The following is a 25,814-nucleotide window of genomic DNA, read 5'->3' as shown; positions in this document are numbered from 1 at the left end:
CTCCTTTAATTTTAGTTCCGTTACATCAAAGAGAATATTAATATTTAGAAGTATTAAATAAAATTTATTTACAAATTTTTTTTCATATATGGGTGCTAATTTGCGAGAAGAATTTAATGAGCATAATTAATCCATAATTTTTAATAGTAATATTATAGTAGCTATTTGCTAATTATAGATTAACATACCTTATTAGATTCATCTCGCGAATTAGCACAGAGATTCTGCAATTAATTTTGTAATTAAATTTTAGTTAATATTTCTAAATGATAAGATTCTTTTTGACAAAGTTTAGCCCTTTCGAGCCGGCGAGGCATGGGCTCGTGGCGGCGGCCCACGTGGGCGAGAGTGAGAAGCTTACTGCGCTCGCTTGTTTGTTTGGTTCGCTTTCCGTCCTGCTTGGTTGTTCGATTTGGATGCTGCATGGGTGATGAGCGAGGATTGGGAGGAACAAGGAGGAATGGCCATCAACTTAGCCACTTAGGTGGAGACTGAACAACGCACTGAAGAAATCGACACTCGATTTTGCTTCCAACACCGAACTTTCTTTGCACGAATGAAACGAACCAAACTCGTCGGTGACAACGACTGCCCAGCCCTACTGCAAAAGCATGGAAAATGAGGTAACCCAACTTGTAAGAACAATACAGCTCATTTTCCTTTCGGTCGTACCGGGATGGACGTGCGAATGCGAACACGGTGTGGCAATGTGAACGCAACGGGAAACTAGATTAGCAAGCTAAGCCCTTGTACTAATTAATGATATCTAGCATAAACAAATGTGCAATTTGAGATGATAGAAACATATGCATGCTAACATGTATGCCACACGTAAGATTAGTAAGGGCTGCGGAGACAAAACAATTTTGTGACAATGGCACCAAACTAATTAATTGAATATGCACCCACTTTGTGGTTTCTTGATCAATGGTTGAGACATAGGAGGTACTGAGATGTACCAAAAACAAGTATCAAATATGTGGGATCGGTACGAAAATAGATGAGGTCGGTACCGACATTAATTTATTTTTTTAATTCACATATCAGATTAAAGATCTACAATGTTCAAACAAAAATAGTACCGGATGGTATCGCTTGGTACCTTCTAATCACCGTAGCATGCCTCTTCAGAAAAAAGTTTCTTGTGTCTTGCTGAATTCGTGGTACTGGAGTGATCCATTGTGCTGTGCGTGTGAGTTGAGTCTTGCACATGTCTAAATTGATTGTACAGTTTGTGCTTATGAACGAACTATCTGTACCCGAGTTGTACCTCGCAAAAAAAGAGAGAGATTTGCAGCTCCTGGATATACCGTACCGATCGACCTGGCACGGCCGCTTCGTATCGTACACGTTTCCACACCGCAACACTGCAGCCTGCCAGGCATCGCAAGAGTTTCCGCACGCGCAGCCTTAAACCCTGCCCAGATTTGTGACTCGCGAGCTACTCCCGAACAAACCCGCCGCGCCGCCGGCGATCGCGCCCCGCACGCCTGCCATTATGGACAGCGACGACGACGAGGATGAGGCGATGGAGGGGGACGACGGCGGCGGTGACGATGACTTCTACGTCGACGACTGCGGCCATGAGGAGGACCCCGTGCGGCGGGAGCGCCCCCTGGAGTTCTCGGTGAGTCATGGCGAGCGACGGAGGAGCCAGCACAAGTCCGTCGTGGTCTCGATCGATTGATTCTTGCTTGCATGGGCAGATCTTCACCGGATCCATCGCCCACAAAAAACTTAGATTTCTCGATTGAATCTGACGATGTCCTTAAGGTCATTCGTCTTTCAGTACAAAAATTCCATATTATCTCTTCTTCCCTTCAAGATTTTTGTCATGCGTTATGTTCGCGCTTTGAGATATGGATGAACTCTTGTCGGCTCGGCTTTCCTTGTGAGCTATGCTTAATGCCAACTTAATACTTTAGAAGAAGCAGCCTTAGATATTATATTGCGCATAAAAGACTTATCAGTTTTGTTCAAAGTAATGAACTCGCGGTATCTCATTGGGCGCACATAGAATTTTTCATATGCTTTAGGATTTATACTTCAGTCTAGTGACTAAAATATATTTGAGCAGATTGCTTTACAAGTTTGACAATTTGACTGTGATCTATATATATGCCAAGGAAAAAAGGGAATTCACAAAAAAAAGCTCAATAATGAAGAGAAGAAAAAACTTCAAACTTGAACCTGTGACCTCAACAATTAGTCACAATCTTGGTTTCTATTAGAAGATTTGTTCGTGTTGTTTACGCAGTTACTATTGTTACATGCTACTTTGAGAAGATTACCAAGTCAGTTTTGGTCCTCTTGTTGCATGCAGGCCATTAAAAAGGAGTCCCTTTCGGTGGCACAGGTAATGTGACTGCCATTATTCTTGCGAGTTTACTAATTATTATTTTTGTTTTAGTAGTTAAAATGCATCTCCTCCTACATGTATTTCATCGTTAGCTTCTTCCTTTGGGGCAAAGGCAAAATGAAGGAATTTATAGGACTAAAATCCTATCAGAAAATTCCTATGGAGCCCTTTGGAATAACTGGTTTGAATCTCTAGAGTTCCTACTGAATTCGTTGGGATGGCTCATTCCATATAAATCTTGAATGATTTCTACTTTAAAAAAAATCTTTTGATCCTTATATCTGTATTCTGATAACTTGTTTTTTTTCTATGGCGGTCATTCCTCCAGCTTTCTTGTTTTTTCCCCGTTCCATAGGATTCGAGTTGCCAATAAGGTTTTGTAATCATTCTTTTCTGTTTCTGTGTTGGCGGAATCCTGCATTTCAATTCAGTGATAAGTTTTGTCCGGAACTGTCTGTAATCTAGTGAATAGCTAATACAGTCTTCCTTGTCTACTCGATCTGTCTGCAGCAACAAGACCTGTCCATGGTGATGGGCATGTTCAACATAAAGCAGCACCACGCGCGTGCTCTCCTGATCCACTACCGGTGGGACACATATCGCCTCAACGACCACCTGGAGAGGAAAGGGCAAGACCGCATGCTCATGGAGGCAGGCGTCGTGTTGCAGCAGGAGAGCAACAGCGTGGTTCCACCACCAGCTGCCTCCAAGAAGAGGAAGCTCTCTCGAAAGAAGGTGACCTGCGAGGTGTGCTTCGAGGACTCCTCCCCGGGTGCCTTCTGGACCATGGACTGCGGGCACTCCTTCTGCAACGACTGCTGGACGGGACACTTCGTCGCCGCCCTCGACGGCGGCAACAAGCAGATCCGGTGCATGGCGTTCAAGTGCCCCGCCATCTGCGACGAGGACATGGTGCGGCGCCTCCTCGGCCGGAGGGACCCCGCCGCGGCGGAGCGGTTCCACGACTTCCTCCTCCGGTCGTACGTGGACGACAACAGCGCCGTGAAGTGGTGCCCCAGCGTCCCGCACTGCGGCCGCGCGGTCCGGCTGGCCGCCGCCGACGGGGAGCCGCCGGTGTGCGAGGTGGAGTGCCCCTGCGGCGCCAGCTTCTGCTTCCGGTGCGCGGCGCCCGCGCACTCGCCGTGCCCGTGCGCCATGTGGGAGCGCTGGGAGGCCAAGGGCCGCGGCGAGGCCGAGAACATCAAGTGGCTGCTCGCCAACACCAAGAGCTGCCCCAAGTGCTTCAAGCCCATCATCAAGGACGGCGGCTGCAACCTTGTGACCTGCAAGTGCGGGCAGCATCTCTGGTAATATAATCTAAGTAGTCATTGTTGATGATGAAGAATAGTACTAGCATTTTGTTTCTTTTTCCTGATGCACCCATGCGATGCAATGGCAATGCAGCTGGCTTTGCGGCGGCGCCACCGGGTTGTCTCACACCTGGACCAGCATCGCCAACCACAGCTGCAACCGCTTCGAGGCGGAGGAGAAGAAGAAGGTGGACGACGCCAAGCGGCAGGTGCGGCGGTACGAGCACTACTACAACCGGTTCCAGAGCCACGGCGTGTCGTGCCGGGCGGAGCGCGAGCAGCTGGGGCCGGCCGTGGCGGCGCGCGCGGCGAGGCTGGAGTCGCACGGCGGCTCCCTGATCACGGACGCGTCGTGGCTGGGCAACGCGTACCGGAGGCTGCTGGGGTGCCGCCAGGCGCTGACGCGCTCGTACGTGTTCGCCTACTACATGTTCGACGGCGAGGAGACGCCGACCCGGCCGCTGGAGCCCGGGAGCCTGTCCATGGCGCAGCGGCAGGACCTGTTCGAGGACTACCAGGAGCAGGTGGAGGCTAACGTGGAGCGGCTGTCCAGGCTGCTGGCGACGGACGACGCGGCCGAGCTGCCGGAGGAGGAGGAGATCCTGCGGGTGAGGCAGCACGCCATCAACCTCACCGGGACCGTCGAGAAGCTGTGCCGGCAGATGTACAGCTGCATCCAGGACGAGCTGCTGCCGATGCTCGTCGAGCCCATGTCCATCATGTCGTACCAGCCCGGCGGCCCCAGCACGGCCAGCGAATTTCCAGCATGACGGCGTCGGACGACGACTAAGCTGCCGCCTGATGGCCGCGCGTGGCTGGCCTGGCCGCCATACTGCAAGTCCAGCTGGGTGTTGAACTGTATTAACAGTTGTGGACGATGGTTTGTTTTATTTAGAACGGACGATGGTTTGGACGATAGTTTCCTACTATCAAAGTCATAATTCCTGTTGCAACATTTACTAATGTTGCATGCAACAGGACCAATTGTCCATCGTCAAAACCAAGTAAATTCCTTTATTTTTGACACCTCGAAACAAAGTAAATTACTGCCATAACATGAAAGAAATAGGTTCTGCAACCTGAAAACTTACCTTTTGCAACATCCATATAAGTGAGGAAAATAATAGCTCCCTACAGGAGATCCTAACAACAACAAATTCCAAAAAATGAAAAAATGAACATGTTCCATGCAACTTCTAATTCGAATCCTCTTCTTTTTTAAGAATCATAACGTTATCAATCAGCTAACACATGAGAACACCTTATGCAACATCGAAAAAGGTTAACACAACAAATATCGCTTCTTGCAACATCTTGAAATTAAAAAAGATAACCGCAACATCTGCAACACAGCACTATGCAGCATCACTCTATCTCTACTGCGACAATATGGCTTACCTTTTTGCACGCATGAGAACTAGAGACTTCCATCCTATTTTTCTTCAACACCCGACAACATATTTCGTCTTGCTTCCACTGCTCTTCTTCCCTATCATCTCCTGCACACGCCGCTAGGATTCGCCTCACCTCGGTGTGTCGTTGTCCCGCCGGTCGGCTCCTCACCTCCGTATGTTGATGGTTCGTGTGGCTGTATAACACTGAATGTCATGAATGGGATCTTGAGTGCATTGGATTGGACGGCCTCAGGCTTAAGAGAGTTGTGAGCTTCAAGAAGGTTGGGGGTCATCATCCTTGATGTTGCGGTCACCATAGAGATTGATAGCTGGAACGCGGGCACGGTATACACATTGTGAAGCCGTGAAGGGAGAGCATGGTGGCAAGGATGATGAGGAGGAGTTGGTTGTGCATGTCTGCTCTTACCATTGATGCTGTTTGTGCTTGGGCTGTGGAGCTAAGCTCGTGTGGCAAGGATGACACGGAAGGGATGGCCGGCAGCAGCTAGAGCGAGATGAACGGTTAAAATAATAGCTTAGCAGGTGGTTTTTAGGATGGGGAGGAGAAGGTGTCTGATATTTTTGCTGAGTCCGGATGCTCATGTTTTAGCATTGCCCTATTTAGAATGGTCTCAATCGCCAATGTTGTTTCCAGTGTAATTTTGAAAATTTTCCCGAAATTAAAAGAATACCACCAACAAAAATGGCCGTATGAATTTTTCGTGCTCTCAAGTTTCATTGCACTCCTAAATTCCTCTGCACTTTCAGAGTTGCCCTGGGCTTTTCTTTTTTATCGGATGTCTCCGACGAGACGGGCTTTTCTTTTTAGCTCTGTTGTTCTATCTAGAAAGCCCTGGGCCATTTGATCTAGAAGAAGCCTTGGGCCAATTTTACGGCGAACATCAATCAGATCCCAAAAAGCCGTCGTCAACCCAACTGGGCCGGAGGCCCACTAGACTTCGAGAATCTGCATTTTTCCAGGGACCTGCGCGTAAAAGGACCCGGCGGCTCCTCCCACCGCCACAGAACCATTCGCATCAGATCGCTAGGGTTTAAGCGCCTCGCCGCTTCCAGAGTTCGAACCCCTCGCCGCCGGCCGGATTCGGTGAAGAGAAGCGAATCAAGATGTTCCTCGGCTCGATCCCGCGGCGCCCGAGCAAGGAGGCGGCGTACAAGCAGCTGCGGTCGCACCTCACCGTCATGGCCACCTGCGTCGCCGTCATCCGCGCCGCCCCCTACATCCTCCACTTCCTCACCCGCGACGGCGACGTCCAGGAGCTCAAGCTCGAGCTCTAGAGCCTCCCGTCCCCCACAAGGTGAGCTCCCGCCCCCCCTGTTCCTCTCCTCTCTTGGTTTTGGTACGTTCGGTTACCTTGCGGGCGTTTGACCCCTTTGTTTAGTGGGCTTGAACGGTTGTGATAGATGCGTCTTTGCGATTTAATATAGTTGATTGATGATGACTGGACAATAACATTGTTTTGCTCTGTGTTCGCGCGGATGAATCACGGCGGTTGGCTAAATCAGCGTGGCACTTGTCATCCTAGCTTTGATTCTGAGATTTCTAGAAACTTGCAAAGGGTGAATACGATGATCGTTGTTTGTTTTATTGGGGTGAATAGCAGTCACCTGGTGGGGTACTATGAGTTCGCCAGATGGGTTATCAGGCTAATTAGGATCTTTGCATGCATAGTTTTTTTTGAGATATGTTTTTGTGTGTACACTTATGCATGAATTGTTAGAACTTTGAGAACACTAGGTTGGATTTGGGAAAGAGAGTAAACAAGTATCACTAAATGTAGGGATGAAAAGTAAATAATATTTTCTATCACAAACAGGGTTTCAAATTATTGGCTGGCACACGATTTCCTGAAGTGCGAAGTGCTCAGAGTAATCCAGGTCGTTTTTGACCCCCGATGTAGCAACTAACGTGGTGCACTGGGTTACCAAAAGGAAGCTTTTCCTATTTTCAATCATTGGGAATAGATTCCTGCTTAGTCTATTGCACTTTTTGAAAGAATACCTAAAGGCTAAATTTGATCTGTTCTTACCCTGAACATTGAACTGAGTTTTAAAACCAAGTAGTTAAATGTGACGGACCTGGAATACTGATTAGCCTAGGGATTTGAAAACATAATCACAATCACATCATGGGAGTATGCAGTTGAGGAACAGATCATGCTGCTCCAAAAGGGGGGTTACTTTCTTTTGGAAGAGTGGACATGTATTTTCAGTATGTTAATATTAACATGGATTCATTTTTACCTTAAATGGCAACTGATTCTCTGTTCTCAGTCTGTGTCAATGTCTCACACATGAAAAGTCAAATCAGTGTGAGTTTGGTTGATGTGCACAATGGTAGTCACATTTATGATTTATTGTTGCTGTTCTATTTTGTGTGGTATCCTGAGCCCTGACCCTCAGAATTATTGATGTGGTGATGGATTAGTGTTGGCTAATATGAGCCTCTGGTTATTTCTTGTATGTTGTTTCAAGGACGTTATAAATTCTGAATTTCAATTTTGATAATGGCCAATCATCACACTGTCGGTGTGTCCTAACCTAAGTCTTCCATATGCATTGCTATCTTTCCGGATCTGCTTATGGAAATGGTATGCTGCATCTGATGTGGTTTTGATATTGCCATGCAAGTATGATCTGCAATGGTTGTAAAGATATTTGCCGAGGAACTCTTAAGATTAGGATCTTGATGGCAGATGGATATGCTTGCGTGTCATTCATTTTTTACTGTTAGCATTGATATTAGTTGAACATTTCCTGGTGATGCATAGGTTGAAGTTTTCTGCTTGAGTTGCTCATATCTGTTATACTATGTTTAACTGAATCATTAGTCCATTGACAAGTTTGGTCTCCAAACTGGTGACATGCGCCACCTCTCATGATTTAGTTTCCTTGTGTGGTCCATCCCCTCCCCTCCCTGGTAGGCATTTGTGGATAACCTTGTAGAAAATTCTGTGGAACATCAACGGTTAGTTGCTAATACACAGATTGTGTAATATTAACTTGCAGCTTCATTTTTCATTCTTAGTTTTGAGAAAAATGGATGCATCTAGTGAGCTTTTATAATTGCAGTGGTCACAATGTTTACAATTGCCATGTGCTAATTGTACGGACTATTGGCATGCTTTATTCCTACTTCATTAATTCAAAAGTATACTCTTAATTGAAGTACATGGATAACTAATGTGTTTCCTATTGTTGATAGGTGCTACTGGAATGAGCTGATCGTCTCTACAAAGTCATGTCCAGCGTTGAGTTTCCTATGTACCGGTCAAAACATGGATCCAGTGGCCACAGAGTGCTTGCTTAAACTCTTTCTATGTTCTTCAAAAGTCGGTGACGGTACAGTAGTTGTTAGCTTTGGTGTTTCCTGATACTGGTATTCTGTTTTGCGTGGCCGTATGATGTAGTCACATTTCATCGGGAGTTTCCGGAGTTCATGACCCACCGTGCTGTGCCCCCTTCACCTGTTGCCATCCTACGTTTCGTGTGCTCACGGTTTATTTATGTGTGAACGCTTGGCCCGCCCTCGCTTCTCCAAGCAATTAGCCATGTATGAACGGTTGCCGTCCTACACGCCGGATCGGCGGCGACTCGCGTGTGGAAAACGTGGCCGGAGTTGAGCGGGCGAAGGCACCGTTACGGTCGTGCGAATATGTTTCCGTCGATCAGCGGCTGGCCGGAAGCACTCCGTGTGTCGCCGGTATACGGAGAGCAGTGGAGGTGGCCGGCCGATGCGTTTGCTGGCATTCGGCCGTCGGGAAGGGAAGGGACAAACCGGGGAGCCAGGCCGCAGCAGATTTTCTTCTCCTCGGTGTGTCTCCTGCCCTGCCTACCGTTCATGCTCGCTCTGATGTTGTTGTCCCTCTCCTGCTTAGTTCTCAACTGACAATGGCTGTAATTTTGGGTTTAGTTTCTAGCAGGGCGGGCGGATCATGCCAGTCACGTGCAGCTTCCTTACGTGGAGATTCGAGAGGTTGGAGCTGGCACTGGGGTTTGTGGTTTTCCAATGATCATCACGTGCCTGATGCCATCCTGTCACTCTCACGGCCACGATGCGCCAGTACGTCTTCCGTTGGCATGGGGACACGGAAGGATCTCGTTGACGCGTCGACCCAATGCCCAGCTAGCGAGGAGTACCACTTTGCTTCTCCTGGCGCAACAAGTTCGGCAACACCCAGCCATCAACGGCTCCACTTCGCCGCCTACCCTAAAATGCAGCGGCGGCCGGGAATTTGATCGGGAAAAACTCATCCAAGAAGAAACAGATGGTTCCACCCCTTTTACTGACCATTTTTTGATTGGCACGTGACCCAAGCAAGAAGAAGGGACGGGATGGTTCTGATGCTTACTTTTGAGAATCCTGGGTACAATGTTACTGTCGAGGCCTTTTTCAGTTATTTCAGGGTCAGCGATGGGCTCACAGATTGCTACTTCCAACTGCCAAGGGCCAATCCCGCCATTCTCAAGTCCTAGAAATCTTGATCAACTCTTAGGTTATTAACTGAAATCCTGCTAAAATCAAGGTATATGTATATTCCATTATTTTCCTTTTTAAATCGTTGGTAATCCGTTCTGGAAAAATTATTGATGCTTTTTCAGTAAGCAAATGGATAAATTGATGTCAGAATATCAAGTCAAGTTCATAATGTTCACTAGAAAACAAGCCTGTGTAGATCAGATAAATGTTCACTGTTCTTTTTCCTGCAGATGCCTACTACAATCCAAGGTGTCCAGAATTCCGTGGAGGTGTGAAACTTCAGGAAGGTCCAGCATGTTCCGGAACAGAACTTCTCCATTGAAGTCCATGGCCGCCAAGGTTACTTGCTGAGAAAAATGTTGCCTTATCACCAGGCGTACCAAACTATTGATAGCAACTTCGGTGGTTCTGTTCATGCGTGCAGTCTCTTTCGCACTTCCCCTTATACGCGGACTTGCTGCAGCCGCCTGCTAATGATGGGAAGACAAACGAGACCTCATTGTCAAACCAAAGATACGCAGTAGCTAACCATCAAATCCAGCTGGCCCAAATGGTTGGTTCTTGGCATTCCACTTGTCGCTATTTCGTAATGTGTTGAAATCTTCAGGAGCACATGGAAGATCCAAATAAATTGCTCGAAGAAATGTTGGAGACCAAGAGTATCCATATCCAAACACAATTGATTCTCTCTGTGGCTGGAACTTTGAACTTTCAGAATATAGTTGTATAAAAAGGGCTCCTTTGCTGTCTTCTCCATGTTGTATGATCAGCAACAAGGATTCAGTACGTCGGCATGGGCAACTGCAGCAGCCTTACTCTTCCAACATGGTATTTTATCTGAACTTCGAAAAGTTGCTTTTGGTACGATTCGCTTGCACTTCTTGGTCTTGATATATGTAACACCGCAGGAGAAGCCAGCTACAGAGTAACAGCCTGGTTTCTATTGATGAGGGTGGGACTCACGATGGCATAAAGACAATTCCAATTCAGAAAGCTTGTGAATTCACCACCAACTCTGTGCTCTGTGTGTGTATCATCACTTGGAACATGAATGGCAAGGTACATACTTGTAACTCGATTGCTTTCTTCTCGATGATGACCGGGTCTATTGCTCTGATTTTATGTGTGTTGTGGTGAAGATGTCTGTGGAAGATATAACAAAATTGGGGAGATCCAACAGAAAGTTTGATTTGCTAGTTGTTGGACTGCAAGAGGCACCAAAATGTGATGTTTCACAAGTTCTGCAAGAAACCATGGCTGACACACACATGTAAGGAACTCTCCAGTCATGTTTCAGCTATTGAACACACCAGAGCCTTTTGCAGTATTCTCAAATTGTTTGATGCGCATTAAATTTCAGTCTATTGGGTCAGAAAAGCATGCAGTCTCTTCAGATGCTTATTTTCGGATCAAAGAGTTCAGAGAACCACATCAGAGGTGATTCTAAATATTTTTTTTTTTATCATATGCATCCCAAATTGCTTGATGCCAGCTGCATGTTTCCTCTTTTGTCAAACTAGTTTCCTAATTTGGATAGAGGTGTATAAACGTGCTTCTCTAATTTTGGACAGAGATGAAGGTGGACAAACAGGCAGTTGGAGGTTTTGGGGGTATGATTGGGAGAAAGAAGGGAGCTGTGGCCATGTACATCAATTTCAGTGGGATCCGGATGGTTTTTGTGTCCTGCCATCTTGCAGGTTGGTTTTCATTTCACGTTTATGCTTTCGTCAGTGTCACTTGTTTTTAATAAAATTCATACCAATACATTAGAACATTACTATAATGGTTCAAGCATCAGAATATCAGACTATGGAAATGCTAGAAAACCCCAGACAATGAAAATATGATTGTAGAAAAGTTTTCGGGGATTCAGATGCTAACCCTTGCGGTTTCTCATATTCTGATACTAAAGTCAACACATACTGAAATATAATATGATGTAGGGATGATATAGCTGTTAATCTTAATCAAGTGCCATTATGAAGTGACATGGTATTATTAAAGTGTAGCTCATGAACACAAGGTGGAGAAGAGGAACTCAGAATTCCAGCGTATTTCACAGTCACTCTTCTCCAAGTATGGCATCCCATATGCCCAATCGGCTGATATAACAGTGTGGCTTGGTGATCTCAATTATAGACTCGAAGGAATAAGCTCGATACCTGCAAGGAAGATGATTGAGGAGAATCGTCAGAGTGTAAGTGTTTGTTGACAACAGTAAGTTTTACACTGTAGGAGTGCCTCATATATAATGTGTGTTCTTTCAGAAGCTAAGAGGCAAAGATCAACTTCTGCAAGAAGCTGAAAAGGGTGAAGTGTTCAATGGGTACTACGAAGGGACTCTGACGTTTAAGCCAACATACAAATACGATGTCGGAAGTAGCATCTATGATACAAGTCATAAGGTATCTTGAATTTAACATCACTGCCAGATGCCAATTTACAGATATATTAGCCTATTGAAGCTTTTGAAATCTGATGATTTATGCTTGTGATCATCTCTTGTGCAGATAAGAGTGCCTTCTTGGACAGACAGGATATTGTTCAAGGTCGACCATTCTTCAGGCTTGGATGCAGTATTAAGCTCATATGAATCCCTCGATTGTGTTAGGAGCTCCGATCACAAGCCTGTTAAAGCGCATCTTTGTCTGAAAGTACGCAGTGGGGATGATTGATTTCTCCAGTTGACATAGCAGGTATACCATTTAGAAAGATTGACTTCTTCTCATAAGACTGTAGAGATGTGAAATACGATGTAAACTAAACCTCTTGGTGTTATTTTTCCTTTTCGTCACCGGAAAAAAAATGTGTATACAAGGTTGGTGAACTGGTGATTGCTGCAATGTTATTTTCTGAATCACATGGAATGTTGCCATGCTATGATGCCAATATGGGCCATCTCCTAGAAATGAAATGAAAATAATAAAGAAGTTAGCAAACTGTTCATTCTCTTAGGCCAGCAGATAAATACGATAAAGTTCAATAAGTGTGAAATTATCACCAAGCACATAGGCGCAATATGACTTCCAGTTGTGATGACATGTAATTGGTTTAGTGAAATATACCCTCTGCTGAATTACTGACAAATAGTAGCTGAAGTAAAGATTGGAAGCTTCGGTAGCTGCTGAGGTTTGGATGACATCCCATTGATCTTGCACGCTACAAAAAAATCCTTTAATCCATGATAAATTTTCGGTGACGTTTACAAAAATCATCATAAATAGATAAGATCTATGAAGATTTATGAATTTTCATCATAGATTTGCAGATAGCCCATATGGGCTCTAATTTGGGCCAGTTTCTGTGACAAATCTCTGAAAACATCATAGAATGAAAATAGAAATCGTCATGGATTTAATATCATGCTCGAACCACAATGGCGATAAAGAAAAATATATTATAATAACATGGGCCCACCTATCAGCTTAAGATACCAAAACTTTTATAACAAGCTTGTGGACCAAAAAATTTATTTTAAAACCAAAAATAGAAAAAAAAAATGGCGCATGCAGAGCTTGAACCCCAAGACTAAGAGCTACAGCCATCCATGCTTTACCACTGGCCACATATTCACTTGTAGGGTGAGAAAATAAGAAAATAAAAAACAAAAAAAAAGAACATACTGCTCTGCACACATCATGCCCTCAATCCACATCATCGCCATGTTAGCAGCCATGTCATTGGCCACATCACCAGACACGTCAACATCACTATCCACATCATTAACCCCGTCATCCTCTATGTCATCCACGCGTGATGTGGTAATTGAATCCGTGACGTTTATTTTCGTCATAAATAATGGGCTTGGGTTGGGTTACGCGGGCCTGAGGCTATTTTATGATGTTTTCAAAACGTCATGGATTTAGTTAATCTGTGACAATTTCGTTAAAAACATCACGAGGTGTAATCTCTGACGCTCAATACGTGATGAAATTTGAGATCGTCGCAGATACTATTTTATGACGGTTTTTCAGTGATCTATGATGAAATTTGATCGTTATGGATTACAATAGTTTTCATAGTGTTGGTTGTTGTCTTGACAAAAGATATACACGAGCGTGACCTACATTCTTGGCGATTCAAGGGAGTATCCCTATCCTTTGGTCCTTTAGTTATTTTTTTTTAACTTTTCTTGCTTTGAAATCTGTATTAGTTTGTTTGGATAAGTTTTAAGATCCACCCAACGACCTAGAGAAAAGAAATCATGCATCCGTATAAGAACCAAGCATTGCTTGAGTGGTTAGTAGAGATGATTGTACCCGTCACTGTGGCTCACAAATATGGAGACTTATTCATCGGTATACTATGTACATGTTGACAATGAGATAATTGTAATGACTTCGCTGATCTATCTATCCAATAGATAGCGTGTGGTTGTGGTGTGCCTGTCCGTACCGTATTTCTAAACAAATGATTTTTATTCTATCATATTGATTATTGCAGTGTATGCTCAATGAGTTATTATGTGGTAATAAAGTGAAAATGACGCACCGGACGTGTCAGATTGCCAAACGGGCTGTTCTATAATATTGGAGCATTTTGGCTTGTACTCATTTAGAATACGTAGCTTCCCTGTAAAGAAAAGGGTGAAATTTCTAAAAACTTGGTTTGTTGTGTCGCGTAAAGTTTAAGCTCTGGAAATGCAGTTTAGTCCTAATCGATGCGGAAAATCAGAATCGTGTGACGCCACGAGCGGAAAGCGAGCCATTTTAGCCGAGGCGCAAGAAATCCATGACACGCCTGATCTAGAGAAAGTGACAGGTTCAAAACATTACAAGCAGTTAAGCACTAACGGCTGTGCTAATTAATTAAGCACACCGTGTTTAGTACTAACTCCATAAGTCCATAGATGTGGCTGGCCGGCTCACCACCAGTCCTCTTTTTGACGTGCTGATGCATCAACCAGATTATTCTACTTCAACGAACCCCTGTCCTTTTGCATGCACCACCCCGGGACCTATTGTGTTATTGCATCGTCAACTGTGACCGTTTTGACTCAAAGTTGCTGCTTCACAATCTTTCCCCAATGCCGTTCTTGATTCAAACGGACCATACTTAGTTTGTACTTCTTAAGTTTTATAACAGATTAACAGTACAATATGAGTAACACCTCGTGCACTGAATCATTGCTTAATGGGGTCAGGCGAGAGCCCATGGGTGTCGATTAGAAGACGCATTGTACTTGCTCAATCATTCCTCTAAACTGCTGTACTTGCTCAATCCACCGCATGCCATACCCAATTCACCTACATACCCATGTTTTGTTCCTAACCCCTAATGAGTTAATAACGTTCCATGGTAGTTACTTAATAGGAATCACCACATAACGCTCTTACATTTTGTTAGGCGACAATGTTTTTTATTTTGTATTGGCAATAAGGAAACTAAAGCACCGCTAATAGTCAAAGGTGAGCCTTACTGTTGAGTGTTTGCAGCGGAGATTACGTGTTGAACATATACATGTCATTTAATACATGAGTAAACTATTTTGATCTTCTCAGTTGCCTGTAAATGTAGGTCCTTTGGGTCTGAACTTCTGTAATTGGTGGTGGTAAAATTTCAGAGTGAGGAGTTAGGACTCATCCCTTCGTTGATTTCCTAAAAAGATGGTTGGGTTTTTCCTGAGCAGCTTCCTAAAGATATGGATTTAGACACTGAGCAAGGTTCACAGAGATTTACAGTGAAAATAAGATGACTTATCAATTATCCGTAAACCTTTCAGAAGCACCGTTTTATGGTTTCTATTTAGAAATGAAAAAAAATAGAAACATCCTTCTCAAGGGAAGAACCATTTCAATGATTAATTACTATAAAGAGGGGTTTTCTGCAAAAACAACCTGGCCTGCACTGCCATTGACTCTGGCAGCGACCTCTCACCCGTCACCGGTCACCCCACTCCCGTCTTCCCTCCGCCTCCAATCACCCGCCCACCCCAAGCCCAACCGCCAGGGAATTTCCTGGATGCGCAGGCAGGGCGCTCGACGGAATGCGTGCGCCAGACGCCGCCGGGCATGCTCGCCAGCCTCAGCTCCACGTGGGCCACCTCCCCCCTCCCCCTCCCGCCGGCCTCGCGCGCGTGGGGGTGTTGACGTCGCCGCGACAGCGACGCGGGCGCGCGGGCGGGGCGGTGGGCGAGTGACAGTGGGAGCGGGAGAGAGATGTCACCCTCAGCTCATTGTTTTCTTTTTTGCCTTCTGTTGGACTCGGCCTCCCTGTCGCCGCACCTCCGCCTTCCCGTCCATGTCACGCTTTGTTCGCTTCTTTCCTCCATCTCCATCGTTTCTCCCCGTTTCTTCTCCCTTCTATTCTGTCGGCTCTTCCCTCTCCAGCCGGACGGCGGTTCTGGTGAAAGAAGGCCAGCAAGTGGGGATCTTTCCTGAATCCGAAAGCTCTGAACTGGTTAGTCTCGTTCTCTCTGCTTCTTTTAGTTGAATTACGATGATCTTGGGTTGTTTTGCCGTAATTCACTTGCTTCACCGGCACTCAAGTATAATTTGGTAGTTGATGTCTTTTTGTGGTGAACTGCTGTGCTGAATTCGGTGCTTGTACTTCCATGCCTTGTGGGGACTGCCATAATGCCTTCTCTATGTTCATGTGCAGGAGTTGGGAGTGTGATCATTGCCTGATTGGGGACATTAAGGTGGGGGTTGTTCGCAGTGAGCTCCGCGCCGGTCCCTGCTGTTCTTCCAGTCAAATATCTGTACCCTTTGATGCTGAGATCAAGGTACTTATACCTTGCTGTTTACCCTTTTTGGTGCTCAACTAATTTGCATCTACTTTTGGCAAAAGCTCTAATTGTTCCCCTTTCTACTGTTCCATTTTGCCTCATGATGGCTCATTTTTGCGGAACAGGAACTAGGGATACCCCTTATCTCCAAGATCCTCCTTAACCTTTCAAGGCTTCCTCAGGTAAGGATAAGACAACTGACATGAACCATTTTAGTTTATTCTGAAGTCTCTTCTCCTTTGAAGGCACACTTGCATTCTCTACTGACTGTTTTTGTACTGGCTAGCAGAATTTAGATTCATCATACCATGATGACAGCTTGATGTGGATTTGGTCGGTCACCAGTCAGTTCTGCACAGCTTGAAAAAACATTTATACAAGCAGGGATGGATCTGCATTTTGTGGTATTTGAGGCTCTCAAAATGTTTTCCATGTATAATAAATTTAAGAGACATGCTAAGCTATTTTGTTGAATTTGTAGTATACTTTTCGATTTAAGGACTCCAGACCATAAATAACTTGTATTGATTGATTTTTTCCCCCTTTATGAACTCAGGGGAAAATAAACAACAGGTATAGCTGTGTAGATGACCAATTGCTGGTCTCTTCGTCGTAGTTTATATAACATCGTTGATGACATTTTCATCTGCAATTGTATTTTGCTGAATTAAAGGACAGTGGAGCATATCTGACCTTCCTCAAGGTAAGCCAGTCGATCTCTTACTCTAGTTCTAATGCGACTACAATTCTTTCTGATAGTTTGTCCTTGGAAAATTCAGTTGTCATTCCACTGGAGAATAGAGGTTATTTTTTGCGGTTAGCTGTGTGCATTTTGCATACAGGATGCCATGCATATGGAATTTTCAATATTTCATCATTGCGGTGTCCCACAATCCTGTTTGTGTTGTGATCTCGTCCTTTTAAAGTAATGTAGAGTACACTACTGAGCCTGGCCCTTTTCTACATAGTTGATGGTATTCAGTTTCAAAGCAAAGAGCACTCTGAACATTGTATAAGTACCAAGCAAATTTTAGGAGTGATTAGTGCTAGACACGCGATGGCGTTTTCAGTTTTCTGGCTGTATGCACCAATGCTTAATGTTGGAATCTACATTAGAAGATAATAAGGAAATAGAATTGCTATACTTCTCCTGAGTCATAAACATTGAGGATTGTGGTTGAATTTAAACCTATGAACGTGCTTGACTGTTGAAAATTCATGCGCCTTCACCTCTTCCTCTGAGGTCTGTGCCTACTATTGGAATACACATTAAAAAATTGGCAAGGAAGATGAAATTGCTATAAATCAGTGGATGAAAATTTTGGGGACCACAGAGAATTTCTAGCCTGTGAATGTGCTTGATTCTTCCACCTTCACCTCTTGCTTAGTGAGTGTCAATGTGCCTTGCATCGTACCTTCAGCGACGACAACTTGATGCCTGTTTTGCTGGATGTGCTTATGTTCCCAATCTATGAAAACGTTTTTAGATTCTTTTGTATTTATTCCAGTGTCAGGGCCACAGGTGAGTTGGGGAGAGGCACGTCAAGAGCTGGTATTGAAGGAGTGGGGGGCAAACGTTGAACATAGTTTGGTGGCTGGTGGGTGTTTGGAAGGGGGTAGGGACTATGTAATAGAGAGGGAAATCTTTGAGATATAGAACTTAAATTCTATGGGTCAACTGCTGCATAAGAAATCTAGAATGTGATATACACAGACCATCAATGGCCTTTAAATATGAAGAACTCATGTGCACATGTTTCCTCTAAATATGAATCTAAATGGACTTGTTTTGCGGTGCAGGAAGAAGGCTCTTGATCCTCCAGATTATAAACATGGGTTGGTTGAGTAAAATATTTAAAGGTTCAGTAAATAGAGTTTCAAGAGGACATTACAACGGGAACTCCCATGAAGGCTATTCCACTCAGCACACTAAATCATATGTACTGCTCTGCTTTCATCTTATCCTCTTAATATTTATGTTTACTGATGCAAATTAGTTTTAAGTAATATCTACTGTAACAAAAGTGAAGAAGCTCCTTGATTTCATATACCATCACTTGCTCAGTGTACTTCCCATATTTTGTTTACTCTCTTAATTTGGAATAGATCTTTACCTGTTTCTGATGTCATGTTGATTTTGGTGGTTTGTCTGCGAACAACTTATCGATTTGTGCTTCATTAGTTAGAGCCACAGTATTTTTTAATATATATCAGGACTCACAACATAGGGCATGTTCCTCAGTCCTGAGAGGAAGGAATAGCACTGGATATGCTTTTTGCATACTTAATTATTCCTTACTTGATTATAACAAAAAATAGGGTACGCATGACAATGAGGATGAAGACATGGATCATGCTATTGCATTATCCTTATCAGAGGAAGATCAAAGGAAGGGAAAGGCCATTGGTTTGTATTACGCTGCCCCATTTTTGCATGTTTTTGGCTATTTCTAATTTAGAGGCAAATAAAGTGCATAAAAAATTTCTATTGTATTGTGTGGTTCTGCTACTTGCGTCCTTAAACTTGAGAGTAAATTTCAGATCTGCTAAACTGTTATCACTAAGGCCCCGTTTGGATCCTTGGAATTGAATTCCATTCTAATAATCATAATTTAGATATAAATTAATTAAGCTAATATAGTTGTATGTGGAATATATTTGTATATTATGTTGGCCATATGAGAGAGATACTTATGTATTGCACTTCTGCTATAGGGAAGTGAGTCGAAGAGTGTGCTATAAGTTGTACATTAGAAACATAACATGAGGATCTATAGAATCAATTTCCATCTCCCACCCCCATGAATTTAAGATAAGCTTATATATATACTTTGGAAAGTTGTGGAATGCCACATTCCAAGACAAATAGCCTACTCTATTAAGTAGATTCCAATTCCTTAAAATGAAGGGATCAAAACGGGGCCTAAGAGCAGTTCTAAACCTGACGTAATTTAGCAACCAGTGATGACAGAGCACTGTTCTATAATCAATGGTAATGTATGTCGATATCCTTTGTGAAGCAATACTAATTGAAAACTAGTAAACGACATCATAATTCTTTATAAATTCAAAATTTTGGCTTTTCTATGATTTTGCATGACGGTTGCAAAGTCATATTAGCAACCTGAAATGACATGTCATCTCTAATTACCATTTAAATAGTGCATACCTGCCTTGACCACATATACGAGTTCAGGGACTACATATGGAGTTGTCATGTTCGGGGCCAAAAACAACACAACTCATTTTTAGACAGAGTTTTTATATGATTTTAAAATTTATTCTCTAGCAATTACCTGAAGTAGCAGAAAGCTGGTTTTAGATTGAAATATTAGCATGTGCAAATATGCATATTTAACCAGAACTATGAATGCTAATGCTTTGCCATTTTTATTTTGATTATGAACCAGATACTGAGCACCACTTAGATGAAGATGAACAACTTGCACGGGCTCTGCAAGAAAGTATAATGATGGACCTCCTCTTCAGAATATTCATTCAGATAACTGTTAATTGATTTCACATTATGATTGCAAATTCAAATTAACAACCTGAAATTTCGTTTCATCTCTAATTACCAATTAAAGAAGGCTTCGACGTGCCTTGACAGCATATACAAGTTCAGAGGCTAAATGTGTTGTTCTCAAGTTCAGGGACCAAAAATAACATAACTTTTTTTTGGACAGGGTTTTTCTGTAATATTAAATTTGCCTCTTTAGTGATTACCAAAAGAATAGCGTATAGCAGTTCTTGATTGACAAATGAGCATATGAAAACGACTACTGTTGGTCAGAACCGTGAATTTTAACGCTCTGTCTTGTAATTATGAATCAGATGCTGGTCATACTCTAGATGAAGATGAACAGCTTGCACGGGCTTTGCAAGAAAGTATGAACGATGGACCTCCTCCTCGTCGGCATATTCCGATTGAAGATGTTCACTCAGAAAGTGCTCCAGCAAGTAACTTGCCCCCAAATGTTCCCCCCACAAGTGGATTGAGGTATTTCTCGTAATGGTACATTATGATGCTTCACTAGTTGCTTCTGCCACTTTACATAATCTACCTTCCATTTAGCACAAGCTTCTTTATTATTTATCTTTTTAAAATACTAGTAAGCATAAACACACTCTGCATGTCACATTAATGCGGTGAACGACAGTTTAGGAGGATACCTCTGATAATGAGGAGAAAAACCATCCTGAGACATTAGTCATCAGATGTATTAGACTTGGTTCCATTGCAGTAGCTTGTTGTCTCTCATATTACAAGGAGAAAAAACAACTCTGGATTCTAGTGTAGGTCTAGGGTTTGAGTTTGGAAAATGTTTGGAGAAGCATCATTTGCTCTGCAAACATATTATGGCTGCAAACTTTTTTTTTCTCTCGAACACTCAGGGGAGCCCGTACTTTTTACATTTTGGCCCTTTTTTTGAAGAAAATTCACGTTTGGACCTCTAGGGGAAGTATTCTCGGTTTTGGATCCTAGGGGTCGGCGCCGTGACTCACAGCGCCGAGGTAACACGTCTCGACGCCTTGAGTCATGGCGCCGAGGTTGCAGCCTCCGGTAAACGTGGCTGCAACGGTGGCACTGACGTGGCAGGGAGCTTGGCGCCAAGATCCATGGCGCCGAGCTCCCTGCCACGTGGGGTCCCCGGTTCCTCCTCTCTCTGCGCTCTCACTCTCACTCACTCCCTTCCGCCATCTCTCTCTCGGTTCTCTCTCTTCCCTCTGCCCTCTCTCTTTCGGATCTCAGGCGCCGCCGCCGCAGCTTCCCCTCATCGGCGCCCACCTCCTCACCGTCGTCGTCACCGCTGCCGCCGCTTCCGCTGACCGGCGCGGCTGCCGCCTACGCACCTCGCGCAGGCCTCGGGGCCGGGTCTCGGCTCCCGCCCCCGCTCTGCTCGTCGCGGGGCCCTTGGCCGCCCTCGGCGGGGAGGCCGTGCCGGCGCCGGCGCCGCCTCCGCCCGACGCCCGGCAGAGAAGGGGGGTGGGATTTTTGAAAGCAAGCTCGGCACCATAGGCCATGGCGCCAAGCTCGGCACCGAGATCTGTGGCGTTGAGCTCGGCACCATGGCCTATGGCGCCAAGCTCCCTGCCACGTCGGCGCCACGTTTACCGTGGGGCTGTCACCTCGGCGTCATGGCTTACGGCGCCGAGACGTGTTACCTCGGCGCCATAGGTCATGGCGCCGACCCCTAGGGTCCAAACGTGGAAATACTTCGCCCAGAGGTCTAAATGTGAATTTCTTTTGCGAAAAGGGCCAAAATGTAAAAAAGACAGCAGGAGAGTTGTGTATCATTATATTAAGAAGAAAAAGGGTAGAGAACCCTTACAACACATCCAACTATCCAAATCCACACGCACGCACACCCAGGTATCACAAATTACGTTCACGCCCGTGCTAAATCTGAAAAACTGCCACGACCAGATCCGAAATTAACTGACATCCAGTGGTAGTGCTGTCAGAAGTCTATACATTTAATAGTATAGAATTATCTTGAGGATGATACTTCTCAAAAATCTATACATTTAATAGTATAGAATTATCTTCACTGATATGCAACATGGATCGATTGTTTTGTCGGGTTATCTGAACCTTCTTTACAGTGTGATGTGGAATCTTATTATCTGATTTTTTTTCTCTCCATTTTCTCTTGTTAAGCTTTTCCGTTCTGTAATTTCCTTTGTTTGGGGTTGCACCACTGCCTTCTATAGGGTTTGTGCTGGATGCAAAACTCCAATTGGTCATGGACGGTTTCTCAGTTGTATGGACTCTGTTTGGCACCCCCAGTGCTTCAGGTGTCACGCTTGTGATAGACCAATATCAGAGTACGAGGTATAAAACTAGAACGTCCCTGACATGACATCCTTCAACTTCACAAGATAATTAACACCAACCTTTCTTTTTGGAAGTTTGCTGTTCATGAAGACCATGCGTACCACAGGTCCTGCTACAAGGAGCGTTTCCATCCTAAATGTGATGTTTGCAATAGCTTCGTAAGCATTCTTCACTTCAGTCTGATAAATGAGCTTGAAATTTTAGTAGTAACTAATTCTTTAATTTTGATTATCCATTGAGGTTTTCTTACCACTGATGGCATTTTGGTAACCAGATTCCCACAAATAAAAATGGCCTCATTGAGTACCGGGCCCATCCTTTCTGGATGCAGAAGTATTGCCCTTCCCATGAAAATGATGGTACACCTAGGTGCTGCAGTTGTGAGCGAATGGAGGTTAGTGTTATGTTTATGTACAGTTATATATGTATTGATGGATTTGTCAAAAAGGAATTTCCATTCCAGCATGCCATTTAAATACTTCAGCAGCTGCATTTGTGTGCCTGTTTTCAGAAATTTACTTCTGAATTTGATGAATTGTATTATCTTGTGCCATCTATAGTGCACATCTTCATGACTCTGGTGATTCCAACAACATTTCCTTCTTTTATTGTTTTGCTGTCAACCCCAGCCAAAGCATAGTCAATATATAACATTAGATGACGGCCGGAGACTCTGCTTGGAGTGTCTGCATACTGCAATTATGGACACCAACGAGTGTCAGCCACTATACATTGATATTCAAGAATTCTACGAGGGTATGAACATGAAAGTAGAACAACAAGTTCCCTTGCTTTTGGTTGAGCGACAAGCTTTAAATGAAGCTATGGAAGCAGAGAAAATGGTAAGTGATATATCTATCCATTATCTTGTGGTATACATAGCGTAAATCTAATATTATCCTTTTACTCTCGTTGATTAGGGACACCACCTTCCTGAAACCAGAGGTCTCTGCCTATCTGAAGAACAGATTGTCAGAACTGTAAGATCTTAAAACATTTCCTTGTTTTGCTAAATTGATCTCCTGATTTGGTGATACTCAAGGGCATTTACGATTTAATATAAAATAACATAATTATATTGTACAGATATTAAAAAGGCCAATAATTGGACCAGACAACAAAATCATAGATATGATCACAGGACCTTACAAACTCATTCGACGATGTGAAGTGACTGCAATTCTTATACTGTACGGGTTGCCAAGGTATTTTTTTCATTATTTAACAAACTAATTACAATTGATTTTTGTTTTCCTTTGATGAATGCCTACTACCAATACATCAGAATGCGCACATGTTTTCATTTTCATTGATTTGATTGCATGCAGGCTGCTAACTGGCTCAATTCTTGCTCATGAGATGATGCATGCCTACCTTCGACTTAAAGGTACTCCAGTTTTGCTTGTTTATTTTCATTTGCAGCATCCTCTTCATACTTCTGTGTTTCCAGAACAACAATATTTACTATCGTAATACCTTTTTTCGGTAGGATACCGAACCCTGAGTCCAGAGGTTGAAGAAGGCATCTGTCAGGTTCTAGCTCATCTGTGGCTTGAGTCAGAAATCACATCAGGTTCCGCTAGCATGGCAACCACCTCGGCAGGGTCATCATCCTCTTCAACATCCTCCTCATCAAAAAAAGGTGCAAAGACAGAATTTGAAAAGAGACTTGGCGAGTTTTTCAAGCACCAGATTGAGACAGATTCTTCTGCGGCCTACGGAGATGGGTTTCGAGCAGGCATGCGAGCTGTTGAGCGGTACGGATTGAGAAGTACCCTTGATCATATCAAGCTGACGGGGTCTTTTCCGTACTAAAGCTGGGTTTTTCCCTCAAGTTCAAACATGGTATAGATTTTTGAGAACTCTTGGTTCCAGTTACACATACCTAAGGGTATATAGCATCTACAGTACACGAAGTATAGGCGAGAAGAGAAATAAGGATTTAGTTATACGGTCCATTAGAGAAACAATATTGTTTTCCTTTTATACAATTATAATTGCACAGTTCACGCATGAATTTATGTGGTCTTTAGCTTGACCAGCCATGTAAAATGTTATCACTTAATGCAAAAGAAAGTCGAACATAGTATACACTTTCCTGTGTTTGAAGGCAAGTGCTTGAATGCTCTGCTCTTTTCAATTTCTTGCTTTTCTTTGTGTCGCGGTAGATTCCAGTGTTTCGATCTTTTGTTTACTATTACTTTCATAATGGTTGTATGATAATACCAAGTTTCCAACTTTATGCTGAATTCTTGTAACTAGTAAACGGTATTATGCTTTGGCAAAAGCAAGGAACGAGGTGAGCTAAACGAAACTGTGGACCGACCTCCATATGACCATATCACAAGCATGCCTAGTCAGATTAGGAGAGCTTCACTGCAGGCAAGCCTCTTTTTTTTCTTCTTTGCCCCCCAAATGCTCTCTCATTGAAACACTGAAATCTACCGGCTTAGGGAACAGTGTTTCGTGTTTAGTGGTGACCTTCGCATTTTATTTTTCAACCGGTAAAGTAGTAAACCCTGATCCTGATCTGATGGATACCCCAAAAGGCAACTCTTGAGCTGGAAAAGAAAACAGAATCAAAACAGGTTGCCGCATCACTCTCTGCGTTCCAGCACTCCGTGGCCGTTTGCCATCGCTCCGGTGACCAGCGGTCGTGTGACGCGGCAGTGTTTCTCTCACGCTCACGTAATTACCAGCCCTAGAAAAGATCGGTGCCTTCATGTTAGGATTGTGTCTCTGTCGATGGGTAGGTGACACCTCAAAGACTGCAAGTCTCATGAACTGATGAGTTGGTAGCACGCGATCGCGTTGCCAGATAAGATTATTGTTGACTACACTGCTCTTACATTAGGAACCAATATAATCGAGTGCAAGTAGCTCTGGTGTGGTTCAGAATTCTTTTCCGTGAGGTTCAGTGTGGTTTAGACTTAAGAAGTCGACTCTAGCAAAAAAAAATTTACTTCTGAAAAAGATATGTTACTGAAGGAGATATCCAGAGATATCTAATGCATTTTATACAACAATATCCAGAGATGCCCTCTGACTTGACATTAACTATAAAAAAGGAATTTCATGGAACAGACATTCTATCGCTTTTTTTAAAAAAAAAAATACAAACTCTACGCATTTTATTTATTGGTTGAAAAGCCTCCTCCCAAAAGATCCCAGTAAAGAAACAACATGTTGGGTTTGTTTTAGACAGATAAAGCCTGAACATAGGGTCCTATATATGGAACACTCATTACCTCATGCATTGTCAAGGAACACAGAGCATCATCTATTTGACCTATGTGATTGACGCAGCTACCTACTCACTTGATAACTTGGTCACTAGCTGGACCAGTGGGGATAGATGTGGCCGAGTGAGAAATTAAATGAGGGGGACAAGATGAACAAGGCCGGAAACTAAGCCAGATTATTACGTCAGGTTGCTTCCATTTATTATCAGTTCATTGTGGATATAATGGTCTACGGGAAGAAAAATAGATAATTGTTTGACCTAGATATGGGTGTATATTTGGCGTGAAACAGAGCTATCGTGGGCAGTTGGAGGGGCACAAAATATGCCAACATGTCTTGCAGGTTCTTGCTAATTTCTCCCTCAAGTAGCAGCATAGAAAACAAACCGTATATATTAGTAGATGTTTACACATATACAATGTAGTTGGTAAGGGAAAAAAATAA

General features: G+C 43.6%; 4 protein-coding genes across 7 annotated transcripts; all 4 read left to right on the top strand.

Moving 5' to 3' along the window:
* The first annotated feature begins 1,498 nt into the window (after positions 1 to 1,498).
* On the top strand, positions 1,499 to 4,439 carry LOC112872739 (probable E3 ubiquitin-protein ligase ARI2). The gene is made up of 4 exons (XM_025935803.1): positions 1,499 to 1,627; positions 2,324 to 2,356; positions 2,870 to 3,666; positions 3,764 to 4,439. Exons 1-4 carry the CDS (start codon positions 1,499 to 1,501, stop codon positions 4,437 to 4,439), a joined length of 1,635 nt encoding a protein of 544 aa, XP_025791588.1.
* Positions 4,440 to 6,076: 1,637 nt separating this feature from the next.
* On the top strand, positions 6,077 to 8,547 carry LOC112876365 (mitochondrial import receptor subunit TOM6 homolog). The gene is made up of 2 exons (XM_025940459.1): positions 6,077 to 6,379; positions 8,287 to 8,547. Exon 1 carries the CDS (start codon positions 6,189 to 6,191, stop codon positions 6,357 to 6,359), a length of 171 nt encoding a protein of 56 aa, XP_025796244.1. The 5' UTR covers positions 6,077 to 6,188; the 3' UTR covers positions 6,360 to 6,379; positions 8,287 to 8,547.
* Positions 8,548 to 10,205: 1,658 nt separating this feature from the next.
* LOC112876364 (type IV inositol polyphosphate 5-phosphatase 11) lies at positions 10,206 to 12,444 on the top strand. The gene is made up of 8 exons (XM_025940458.1): positions 10,206 to 10,389; positions 10,470 to 10,620; positions 10,701 to 10,831; positions 10,922 to 10,998; positions 11,133 to 11,258; positions 11,571 to 11,758; positions 11,829 to 11,966; positions 12,072 to 12,444. Exons 1-8 carry the CDS (start codon positions 10,355 to 10,357, stop codon positions 12,234 to 12,236), a joined length of 1,011 nt encoding a protein of 336 aa, XP_025796243.1. The 5' UTR covers positions 10,206 to 10,354; the 3' UTR covers positions 12,237 to 12,444.
* A 3,293-nt stretch (positions 12,445 to 15,737) lies between these two features.
* Positions 15,738 to 24,221, top strand: LOC112875091 (protein DA1-related 1-like). Of its 4 annotated transcripts, none has more exons than XM_025938795.1 (18): positions 15,738 to 15,960; positions 16,162 to 16,285; positions 16,414 to 16,470; positions 16,578 to 16,692; positions 16,845 to 16,861; positions 16,962 to 16,991; positions 18,089 to 18,228; positions 18,608 to 18,695; positions 19,699 to 19,752; positions 20,123 to 20,288; positions 22,004 to 22,124; positions 22,202 to 22,285; positions 22,402 to 22,521; positions 22,757 to 22,969; positions 23,048 to 23,107; positions 23,214 to 23,332; positions 23,456 to 23,514; positions 23,617 to 24,221. In XM_025938795.1, the coding sequence occupies exons 7-18, from the start codon at positions 18,121 to 18,123 to the stop codon at positions 23,940 to 23,942; spliced, it is 1,518 nt and encodes a 505-aa protein (XP_025794580.1). In that variant the 5' UTR covers positions 15,738 to 15,960; positions 16,162 to 16,285; positions 16,414 to 16,470; positions 16,578 to 16,692; positions 16,845 to 16,861; positions 16,962 to 16,991; positions 18,089 to 18,120; the 3' UTR covers positions 23,943 to 24,221. The 4 variants fall into 4 exon arrangements, with proteins under 4 accessions (XP_025794580.1, XP_025794579.1, XP_025794581.1 ...); XM_025938794.1 differs by adding an exon at positions 17,797 to 17,904 and having other exon boundaries at positions 16,845 to 16,991; XM_025938793.1 differs by having other exon boundaries at positions 15,739 to 15,960; positions 16,845 to 16,991.
* Positions 24,222 to 25,814: the final 1,593 nt, after the last annotated feature.

The sequence above is a fragment of the Panicum hallii genome, chromosome 9 (assembly GCF_002211085.1).
Source record: "Panicum hallii strain FIL2 chromosome 9, PHallii_v3.1, whole genome shotgun sequence".
Taxonomy (NCBI): domain Eukaryota; kingdom Viridiplantae; phylum Streptophyta; class Magnoliopsida; order Poales; family Poaceae; genus Panicum; species Panicum hallii.
The sequence above is the reverse complement of the archived record's forward strand: the minus strand, read 5'-3'. Positions and strand labels throughout refer to the sequence as shown.

Bases quoted from the DNA above. Each gene is read 5' to 3' on its own strand.
- LOC112872739 (XM_025935803.1), top strand. From the start codon at position 1,499: ATGGACAGCGACGACGACGAGGATGAGGCGATGGAGGGGGACGACGGC. The intron at 1,628-2,323 runs GTGAGTCATGGC...TGTTGCATGCAG, and splicing joins AGCGCCCCCTGGAGTTCTCG to GCCATTAAAAAGGAGTCCCT. The intron at 2,357-2,869 runs GTAATGTGACTG...ATCTGTCTGCAG, and splicing joins AGTCCCTTTCGGTGGCACAG to CAACAAGACCTGTCCATGGT.
- LOC112876365 (XM_025940459.1), top strand. From the start codon at position 6,189: ATGTTCCTCGGCTCGATCCCGCGGCGCCCGAGCAAGGAGGCGGCGTAC.
- LOC112876364 (XM_025940458.1), top strand. From the start codon at position 10,355: ATGGGCAACTGCAGCAGCCTTACTCTTCCAACATG. The intron at 10,390-10,469 runs GTATTTTATCTG...GTAACACCGCAG, and splicing joins AGCCTTACTCTTCCAACATG to GAGAAGCCAGCTACAGAGTA. The intron at 10,999-11,132 runs GTGATTCTAAAT...AATTTTGGACAG, and splicing joins TTCAGAGAACCACATCAGAG to AGATGAAGGTGGACAAACAG.
- LOC112875091 (XM_025938795.1), top strand. From the start codon at position 18,121: ATGGGTTGGTTGAGTAAAATATTTAAAGGTTCAGTAAATAGAGTTTCA. The intron at 18,696-19,698 runs GTTTGTATTACG...ATTATGAACCAG, and splicing joins AAGGAAGGGAAAGGCCATTG to ATACTGAGCACCACTTAGAT. The intron at 23,333-23,455 runs GTATTTTTTTCA...GATTGCATGCAG, and splicing joins ATACTGTACGGGTTGCCAAG to GCTGCTAACTGGCTCAATTC.